The sequence below is a fragment of the Chaetura pelagica genome, unplaced genomic scaffold (genome assembly GCF_000747805.2).
Source record: "Chaetura pelagica isolate M959 unplaced genomic scaffold, ChaPel_1.0 scaffold552, whole genome shotgun sequence".
NCBI lineage: Eukaryota > Metazoa > Chordata > Aves > Apodiformes > Apodidae > Chaetura > Chaetura pelagica.
In genome coordinates this window covers 172,425-183,040 of record NW_009952361.1, presented here as the reverse complement: position 1 = coordinate 183,040, position 10,616 = coordinate 172,425, and the positions used below count along the sequence as shown (strand labels likewise).

Genomic DNA, 10,616 nt, shown 5'->3' with positions numbered 1-10,616 from the left:
ACCCAAAAAATGAAACTGAAAATCCTCCCACAAAATGTTTTGACACCTAAATCAAGGGGTTTTGGACCTGCCTGGGAGTTAATCCCATGAAGAAGTTGCTTTGTTTCACTCAGATTACAGTGTGGAAACACCAACGTAACAACTGTGGCCTCAGCAGTGCCACCAAAATGGAGGGATGTGAGGGAAAGCAGAAGACTGAGCAACGAGCAACCCATGGCAGAATTCAACAGCCCTTAGAAAAGCTTGACCCAGTGAAGCTGCCTGGCTTGATATAAACAAAACCTCAGATGCTGCTTCCAAATCCCCAGTCCACAAGCTCTTTCCTCCATCAGGTGAAAAGAGGAAGGAGGTTTGTGGTGGGTAGTAACATCATACCCCATGTGTAAGGCCTCATTTGCATCAAACAAGCTCTAGGTTATAGGACTATAAATACAAGGTTGCCTCCAAGTCATCAGCTCCTCCCACCACGGTCTGTTGCCAGTGTGGTAACCTGCTTCCAAAAACATAGAAGCTGGGCTGTAAACTGGTGGCAAGTTTCATTCTCTGTAAGCTTTGGGGTCAGAGGGTGCAGGCTGGAAGGGGTCACGTATCAACACGCGGTGCCGAGTTCTGTAAGAAGACAAGAGTTGAGTTGGCTTGGTTGGAGCATCTCCCTCAACCAGAGTCCATGGTAAAGAGCTGGATGTCATGAGGGTTCCAGTACAGGGCCACGGCAGAGTTGTAGACCAAGGACCAAATGTAGGGGATGAAGAACTCCTCAGGCTGCTCCTCCTCCACGTACTTGAACTTCAGCTCGGGGAACTTCTGCAAGAAGAAACCGAAATCAGTTGAGGGGAGGTTTGTGTGTTTGGTTGCAAACACATAACCCACCTGGACACTGAAAAAAGAGGTTTGGTGAAGAAAAAAAACACACAAAAGAATGGAAGGAACCGAACCATTAGAGCTGAAGGGAAAAGATTTAGGGGATAAAGAGATCATTTATAACTTCTTCTTTGAACTGGTTCCTTGGCATCTTGGATCCAGCCCTCCCACCGATGGTCACACTCAATTTGCCTATTAATGACTGAAGATGTGAAGCCTTCACAAAACTGTCATTTTTAGCAGCCCCCAAAAAACCTTCTTTCTACTACATGTGCAGACAAATCTACTGCAGTTTTCCCTAAAAAGCATTTTCCTGTTCACTGCTCTCAGCTCCTTAGCAGGAGAATCCTGTGGGAAAGCTGTAAGATTAACATGTGATGTAAGATGTGACATGTTTTCAGGAATGCAGGGTTATGGAAAACTGACTTTTCCCCCTCAGCTGCTTCTCAAAGACTTTCAGGATGTAGAAGCTTCCAGGAGAGAAATGCTCTTCCTTCAGGAAGCATGATAGGAAGCACATCTAGGCTCTCCTAGGATCCAGGAGGCCACCTCCAGTTTTGCTACAGGTTCTTCTGTATTTTCACTATAGAATCATGGAATGGTTTGAGTTCGAAGGGACCTTGAAAATCATCCAGTTCCAACCCCCTGCATGGGCAGGGACACCTCCCACCAGCCCAGGTTGCTCCAAGCCCCATCCAACCTGCCCTTCAACACTGCCAGGGATGGGGCAGCCACAGCTTCCCTGGGCAACCTGGGCCAGGCTCTCACCACCCTCACAGCAAAGAATTTCTTCCTAATTTCTCATCTTGTCCCAAGCCCCTCCCCAGCTTTCCTGGAGCCCCTTCAGGCACTGGAAGCTGCTCTAAGGTCTCCCTGGAGCCTTCTCTTCTCCAGGCTGAACACCCCAACTCTCCCAGCCTGGCTCCAGAGCAGAGCTGCTCCAGCCCTCCCAGCATCTTTCTTGGCCTTCCCTGGACTCTCTCCAACAAGCACTTTTGCACTGTGCTCTTCAATAATTTTATCTACCTCTAAATGTTGGTGGTGTCAAGAGTTTGGCAGAGCCTCAGGCAGAAGCCACATTACAACCATCACTGGGGGAAGATAAAACATGACCCATTTTATTATTTATAAGGCTGTGCCTAAGAATAAACTCCCTGGTGTGACAAGCCAGGAACCTTCTTGTCCATTAATTATGAAGGGATCCCCTCTCATCTTCCTTCAGCTCAGTGTCCTATTTCCTTGCTTTAGAGCACAAGACCATTCTGGGTGGCAGAGTCTCCTTTGAAGAGACACTTCTGGGCCACTTGGCTATCAGGGTTATTTATTTAACTTCTGCACACCCAGGTTCCTTGTATTCTTGGAGGCAGGAAACATGGAAACAATTCTGCTCCTTCATGGATCTCACAATCACCCCAAGCCACAAAGCTGCACCTTCAGGAGGAACATGTCTTCATGGCCAGCTTCATTCAGCCTCATGCTGTCTCCTATGGTGGGCTCTCAGCAACCTGATCTAGTTGAAAATGTCCCTGTTCACTGCAAGGCAGTTGGACTAGATGACCTTTAAAGGTCCCTTCCAACCCAAACCTGTCTATGACTGAGGAGGATGTTGGTGTCACCTTCCACTATGCACCAACATTCTGGAGCTGCCGTGGTTTGGTTAATGTTGGGGTCAGATCCTTCACCCCAGCTCTACTGAGCTGGACACCAATACAGAACCTTACCTTATCTCTGTCTAAGGAACTCAGGCAGCTAAAAGATAAGGTTGTTAAAGGCACTTCTGCAACCATCTCCTGTTGAGTTCAAAGCCCAGAACCTCAAAGGTACATCAGCAAGTTTCATTTCCTGTGTCAGACAAGCAGCTTGTGGTAGAGAAGCTCTCCCACAGCCCTTCTGTGCCCATAAACCATTTTCTACCACCTCTCTCCCCAAGTCTGTTTTGACCAGACTGTTTAATCTTCTGCATCAGTTTGTTTTCTCACTCTTAGGTGTCTTGCACCCATACTCATCCTCATCTTTAATTCCCTGCCTCTTGGTCTATTCCCATCTCCAGCACCTTCACAGTCTCTCTTTAGTTGAACTTCCTATTTTGGTCTTGCCCAAGTTGTCTTTTTTCTCTCTGGCCTGGTGAGATCCCCTTTTTCACGAACATCCTCTGTCTTTCCCATCTCAGCACTGATTCCTCAAGCCACACCTGCCTTCCTCCTCTTGCCTCCCCATCCCACCTCTCAGAACACCACAATTCTTCCAGTGGGTTAAACCTCCCTCCAATCAAGTACATTTTCATCACATATATTTTTTTTAACTCATCTTCTACTCTTGCTTATCCTTGGTGTCACCTTCCCCACTTCCCTCCTAGATGTTTCCTGAGTTGTGGTCAGCCTAGACAGGAACAAGTTCAGTTCAGCATTGCATCAGCAGAAGGAATGGTTGAAGCTCATGATGAAACCACCATTTCCCAGCAGAGAAAAGCCCTTCCACAGCTGTCACTCCTCACCCCAAAGGTGGCTCCAGCCCATAGGAGTCCTCCTGGTAGGCAAGGAGGAGGCAAAAAAATGATTAAAGATACTAATTTGAGCTGAATTCAACACAGAGAACATTTTTCACCTTCAGGGTCCAAGGTTACAGTGACTGGATTTGCAGGAGTCTAGAATGGTCCTGCTGGTCTGGGACTTAATAAACCTCTTGAGCTTGAAAAGAGGAGGTAAAACCTGGAGTAGAAATTCCAGCTACAGCTGAGATGCTTGGCTCTTACTAACTCACCATCTCTCAGCATAAAAGAAATCACCTTGAATTCACCTTTTCAGGCAGTAAGAGTCGTGGGTTAATTTGATGATTAAGCCTCTTTTCTGATGTGATTATTAAGCCTTTCTTCAGCCTGATCAATCTTGCCACCTATTGAGCTGGTACCAGGGCCACGTGAGAACCACCTTGGGATGAAAGACTCCCTGCAATCAGGGCTCTCCCACACTCAACACATGCTTGGACCAGTCTGCAGGTTTATCTTGGGAATGTAGATAAGGATAATGAGATTTCTCAGGAGAGATCTGATCCACGTTACCAATCAATTAATCATTTCAAACACACCTTTATCAAAAAAAGGTCAGGAATGGCAGAAATGATCTCCTCTGAACAGAGGACTCAGGACTCCAGCACCTCCCTGGGCAGCCTGTTCCACTGTCCAACCAGTCCTCTGCTATTATGTCCAAATTAATCCTGCAGAAGTATCTGCTCCCCAACTTGGGACACCCAGATGAGTCACATTATTAGCACTTTCTGAAAAGCAGGACCACTTTGAGGCACCTTAAATGGTCCTAATAATAGAGTAAAGGTCTTGGCATGGGATAAATCATGAAGAGGGCCTACAGGAAAGCTGGGATGTTTTATCTTTATCTTCCCCCAGCAATGGTTGTAATGTGGTTTCTACCTGAGGCTCTGCCAACCTCTTGACACCAGCAACGTGGAGAAGTAGGTGAAATTATTGAAGAGCACAGTGCAAAAGTGCTTGTTGGAGGGAGTCCAGAGGAGGTCAGGAAGATGATGGGAGAGCTGGAGCAGCTCTGCTCTGGAGCCAGGCTGGGAGAGTTGGGGTGTTCAGCCTGGAGAAGAGAAGGCTCCAGGGAGACCATAGAGCAGCTTCCAGTGCCTGAAGGGGCTCCAGGAAAGCTGGGGAGGGGCTTGGGACAAGGGCAGGGAGGGAGAGGATGAGGGGGATGGATTAAAACTGGAAGAGGGGAGATTGACATGAAATCTTAGGAAGAAATTATTCACTATGAGGGAGGTGAGAGCCTGGCCCAGGTTGCCCAGAGAAGCTGTGGCTGCCCCATCCCTGGCAGTGTTGAAGGGCAGGTTGGATGGGGCTTGGAGCAACCTGGGCTGGTGGGAGGTGTCCCTGCCCATGCAGGGGGGTTGGAACTCGATGATCTTTAAGGTCCCCTCCAACCCAAATCAGTCTGGGATTCTCTGATCCCTTTTTTTCCTTCACCACCCCATTCATTCACCTGGATGGTGTTGCACGATGTACAAGTTTTTCATTACCTGTTCTCTTTTGCTCCTTCGAGGTTTTTCAACTCACTGCCCTGACATAAACAAGTCCAGCAGAGCCAATATTCCCATCTTCCTCCAGTCACAACCAGAGCAAAGACAACCCAAGATAATTTCAAACAAAGCAACCTGAGCCACTACTTAAAAACTTGAGAGCCAGAGGGAACCCAAGGATCTGACCTGCCCAACTCAAACACAGCCACCTCTTATCAGCTCTGGGGAATCAACCCACCACAGCACCTTATCTTGTTGTCTTCTGCCAGACAAAGCAGAAGTCAGATTTAGTGGTATGAAGGAGACAGACCAAGAACTCTGCAGACTGTCTGCCCCGTCAATCAGATGATTCGATGAAAAACCACAGGAAGTCCGACCAACAGATGTAGAACTGAGCTGCAAGAACTTCCCCACCACGAAAGTTCAACAATATTGGGCTTGTTTTGCCTCTTTTTGCTTTTTTTTTGGTTGTTTTTAATTTGCAGTGAAGGATGAGGAAGATAGCATCACAGCCAGCCAACAGCACCCAGCAGGGCTCCAGGCAACTCGGTGATATCTGAGCTGCAAGATTTGAGCCATACATGAAATGAAAAAAACCCCTTTCCCTTCAGAAATGAAGAGTCAGAGGTGCTGGGAGGTTGCAGGGTCATGTCAGTGGATGATCACTCAGAGTGAGTCCAGAGGAGTCGACAAAGATGCTGGGAGGGCTGGAGCAGCTCTGCTCTGGAGACAGGCTGGGAGAGTTGGGGTGTTCAGCCTGGAGAAGAGAAGGCTCCAGGGAGACCTTAGAGCAGCTTCCAGTGCCTGAAGGGGCTCCAGGAAAGCTGGGGAGGGACTTGGGACAAGGGCAGGGAGGGATGGGATGAGGGGGAATGGATTAAAACTGGAAGAGGGGAGATTGAGGTGAGACATGAGGAGGAAATTCTTTGGTGTGAGGGTGGTGAGAGCCTGGCCCAGGTTGCCCAGGGAAGCTGTGGCTGCCCCATCCCTGGCAGTGTTGAAGGGCAGGTTGGATGGGGCTTGGAGCAGCCTGGGCTGGTGGGAGGTGTCCCTGCCCATGCAGGGGGTTGGATCTGTATGATCTTTAAAGTCCCTTCCAACCCAAACCAGTCTGTGATGATTCTATGATTCATATTTATTGTTTCAGCTAAATACAGTAGTATGCCTGGGAGAGCAGCTGCAGGATTGGACCTTATTAGTGGAAGACATCAAGTCGCAAAGAAAAAAAAACCCAAGAAAGGCTTAAATTCAGCAGCCTACCGAATCTTGACCGTAATATTTACCCTTGCAAGGTTTAGTCCTGCAACCTGCCTTGCACCAAGAAGGACCAAAATGGCAGGAGTTTGGGCTAAAGAAGAACATTGATATTGGTCTGGAAAATCCAAAGCACCATTTGGACCATCTGGTCCCTAAAATGCCAGCCTGAATCTTAGTGACAGCAACTAAACAGTCGTATCAGGAACACACTATGCATGCCACAGATTAACAGTGTAAACACTGTTATCTTTCATTTTCCTACAAATATGAACATTTAGGTGCTTTGAGACACCACAAAGCACAGAAGAAAACTGCTCAGTACTTCTTCTATAATACTGCTGGTTTGAATTTTTGCAGTTGTTTGGTTCTTTCAGGGAGATAATGTCATTTCATTTACCTCTCTTTGCATCTGCAGTGCTTCTCTTTTACTTCAAAGGGAAAATATAGTGGCTTTGGTGAAGTATCTGTAGGGGCTACACCAAACCTGCCTGATATCATCTTTGTCTGCTCCTCAGGCTTGAAGCAGAGACAACCCAGCAGATGAAGATGATGGGGAGATGAAGGAAGCAAACAGGAAACCTGCGAGACAAAGGAAGGGCTGCACATCTTGTTCAAAGATCTGTGTAAGGAATTGGTGCAAATGTGAAGATGGAGAAGAGAACAGGGACATGTCAAGAGGTTTTGAAAAAGAAAACTCAATATGAAAAGTACTCGGTCCTGGGGAGGGGGCACCTGGAATCCTGGGGTCAGGTCTGGGCCCCTCAGGACAAGAAGGAGATGGAGGGGCTGGAGTGTGTCCAGAGAAGGGCAAGGGAGCTGGGGCAGGGTCTGGAGCACAAGGGTGAGGAGGAGCAGCTGAGGGAGCTGGGGGTGTCCAGGCTGGAGCAAAGGAGGCTGAGGGGAGACCTTCTGGCTCTGCAGCTGCCTGAGAGGAGGTTGGAGCCAGGGGGGTCGGGCTCTGCTCCCCAGGAACAAGGGATGGGACAAGAGGAAATGGGCTGCAGTGGTGCCAGGGGAGGCTGAGATGGGATGTTGGGCAGCATTTCTTGCTGGCCAGGGTTGTCAGGCCCTGGCCCAGGCTGCCCAGGGCAGGGCTGGAGTCCCCATCCCTGGAGGGGTTTCCAAGCCGTGTAGATGTGGTGCTGAGGGACATGGGGCAGGGGTGGCCTTGGCAGGGCTGGGGAGTGGTTGGACTGGATGGTCCTAAAGGTTGGTTCCAACCAAAATAATACTAGGATTCTAAGAAGAGGTCCACAACAATCTAAATAGTCCCAGTTTAAGCTGTAGTAAATCCCAACTTTTTTCCCAGACTCTAAAATTCACTAAGGGACTGAAACACCTAATGAGATAAAATTCTTTGGGTCCAGAAGGGCAGGGAAATTTATCTTTAGGGAGACAACTGTTATAGCAAGTTTAGAATCTTTGATAGGTTGTTTCCTTTCTCAGATTACTGCTCCTTCATGTTCACTGGTAAAGACAAGATGGTTTAAGGACGTTAAATATTGGCAGTAACACTGCCAGGGTGCAAAGCTTAACCACATTCTGAGGACCTCATAGCCTTCCAGCGCCCTGAAGGGGCTCCAGGAAAGCTGGAGAGGGACTTGGGACAAGGGGAAATGGATTAAAACTGGAAGGGGGGGAGATTTAGGTTAGATTTTGGGAATAAATTCTTTGCTGTGAGGGTGGTGAGAGCCTGGCCCAGGTTGCCCAGGGAAGCTGTGGCTGCCCCATCCCTGGCAGTGTTGAAGGGCAGGTTGGATGGGGCTTGGAGCAGCCTGGGCTGGTGGGAGGTGTCCCTGCCCATGCAGGGGGTTGGATCTAGATCTTTCCAACTCAAACCATTCTATGATTTCACTGTCCGTCGTTACAGACTCAATCCTGCCTTGCACCTGCTGATGGAGAGAGAGCTGGCAACCACCCATGAAGTCTCTAGCTCTGATTTTCACCTTCTTGCTCTTCAGGCTCCAAGATGGCCAGGAAGGGACTGAAGGTTTGACAGCATAAACCACACCAATTTAATAAATATTATTTCCTTTTGGAAACTACCTGTATGAGTCCTCTTTGCTGCCCTGGATGATGCAGCTGAAGCACTGAGGATCAAGAGGTCAAACCTCTTTCTTTTCACCTGCCTGCTTCTTTTTAACCAAAAGTCCAAGTTACTCCAGTGTTGCAGTTGCTTGTTTTCTCATCTGACTTGTGGAGAACATATTCCCCCAACATAATAGGTGGCAGGAGAAGAGCAGAGTGATTCAGTTTGCATATTTTTCCAGTGACAAGCTTCCCAGACTTGCTTCCACCGGAAGCTGGTGCAACACAGCATCCAAAACATCCCACCAAGCCAAGAAGAACATCACTTTGCACAACTGGAGCCAAGGTCCTCTCTGTTATCTCTGTTCAAGGGTCCAAAGCACTACACAGACTTCACACATCATGCAGGGAAACCAGACTCCTCAAGCTGAGCTTAACACCTCAGCTTTGCCTGGTGGAGGTGGATATTTTCAACATATTCCCTCAGGGCTGGTTTTAGGAGGTTTGACTTTTACATAACAACAGCCACGAGGACCAAGCCTGACATCCTTCTCCAGTCCCTCCCACCCAAGACAGCAGCAGGGCTGCAAGCCAAGCCCAAACATCCTTCCCCTCCCTGAGGACCTGTTGGAGGAAGACCTCCTTTTGAGTTTGTCCTTTTTAATCTGAGAGAGCCAGGCCTGTTAAATATTAAAACCAAAACAAAAAACAAAAAACAAAGAGAGAAGAAATATATTATAACAATGACTTAAGAACAGAGACAGACTCACTGTCACCAACTCTTAACTCTCAGATCAGGGCAACCTCAGAAGTGGACCCTGATCTGTTCGAGGTTCAGGACGTGTCGATTAACGCCCCTGTTGAGTCTGTGGAACCTTTGGCTCCCTCATCTCCCCCCACTGGAAAAATGTAAATCCCGATGGACACACTCCCTTCTGAAGTATTTCAAGCCTCAGCAGAAGGAGAAAAAAGGCTGGGAGATGAGCAGCTCTGCCCTCATACATGCAGGAAATCTAACCTTTTCTTTTTTGTTGGTCTTGAAGGAGCCAAACGTGACCTGAGAGTTCAAACCTCTCCAGCCAGACTGCAGCCTTCTCTCTGCTGGGACCTCCAGCTGAGGGACCAGTGCCAAACGTGCACCTTGATGCCTTTGATTTTGGGGATGTTTGCTACCCAGCTCTATTTGATTTATTTGCTCATTTAGTTTTTCTTACTTGTTTCTTTAACTTGTTTCTTTATTTAATGCTGAGAGCCCTGTGAAGATGGACCCGAGCCAGGGGGTGTTTAAGCTGAACTCAACATATCATCCATTTTCTGAAATGGATTTTCAGGCTGTTAATTCTACTTTTTGTTCTAGATTCTATTCTAGATTCTATTTTATTCAAGAAGGTAGGGATAGCAGGTTTATATGAGCTGCTGAAGACAAGCCTTCATCAATGGGAGAGGCAAGTGTAGGAGAGAGAAAGGAATGGCTAATGTAAGTAGGACAAAGATTCCTTCAAGGTTGAAGACATCCTTATGGGTTTTGAAGCTGGGCAATGGCATCTCCCTTGACTAAGTATGGTTAGGTCAGGAGCTGATGGCACCCAAAAAGTCATCTGTATGCTTGTTGTACGCCTGAAGCCACAAGCAAAAGAAATAGTACCCGTCTTTTCCTGAACCAAACAGCCACCTCAGTCTGAAAAAGGGTCTCAAAAGAAAAGGTCCTTCAATAAACTTAGAATAATGGAAACCCAGACTGGTTTGGGTTGAAAGGGACCTTAAAAATCAACCAGTCCCAACCCCCTGCCATGGGCAGGGACACCTCCCACCAGCCCAGGTTGCTCCAAGCCCCATCCAACCTGCCCTTCAACACTGCCAGGGATGGGGCAGCCACAGCTTCCCTGGGCAACCTGGGCCAGGCTCTCACCACCCTCACACCAAAGAATTTCCTCCTCATGTCTCACCTCAATCTCCCCTCTTCCAGTTTTAATCCATCCTCCTCATCCCATCCCTCCCTGCCCTTGTCCCAAGCCCCTCCCCAGCTTTCCTGGAGCCCCTTCAGGCACTGGAAGCTGCTCTAAGGTCTCCCTGGAGCCTTCTCTTCTCCAGGCTGAACACCCTAACTCTCCCAGCCTGTCTCCAGAGCATGAAAATTACTTGTATTTTCTGTTTCACTATCCTTTAGACGCAGCATTTCCATATCTTCACTGACCTTAACTGTATTAAGACGTCCTCTTAAGCCAAAGACTTCCTTTCAGACAGGAACCAAACAGTTCTAGAGAACTTCCCACCTCAGGCTGGGGAATGTGAGAGATCACTTACTCATACATGCAATTGTGTCCCTTAGTTATCCAACATTATCTGCCCCCTTTCTCCCTGTACTTTCAGGTCAAAATTGTTTACCCTGGTGACAACAATCAGTCTTTGCCCAGGAGGACGGAACTGGCAAAACC

The 10,616-nt window shown here is 48.0% G+C and overlaps 1 protein-coding gene across 1 annotated transcript in view; it reads right to left on the bottom strand.

Moving 5' to 3' along the window:
* Nucleotides 1-654: 654 nt before the first annotated feature.
* DYM (dymeclin) overlaps nt 655-10,616 on the bottom strand; it is a 161,965-nt gene continuing 152,003 nt past the window's right edge. The window contains exon 16 of the mRNA XM_010007892.1: nt 655-804. Coding sequence (XP_010006194.1) covers nt 655-804 — 150 coding nt within the window. The remainder of the gene's footprint in view (nt 805-10,616) is intronic.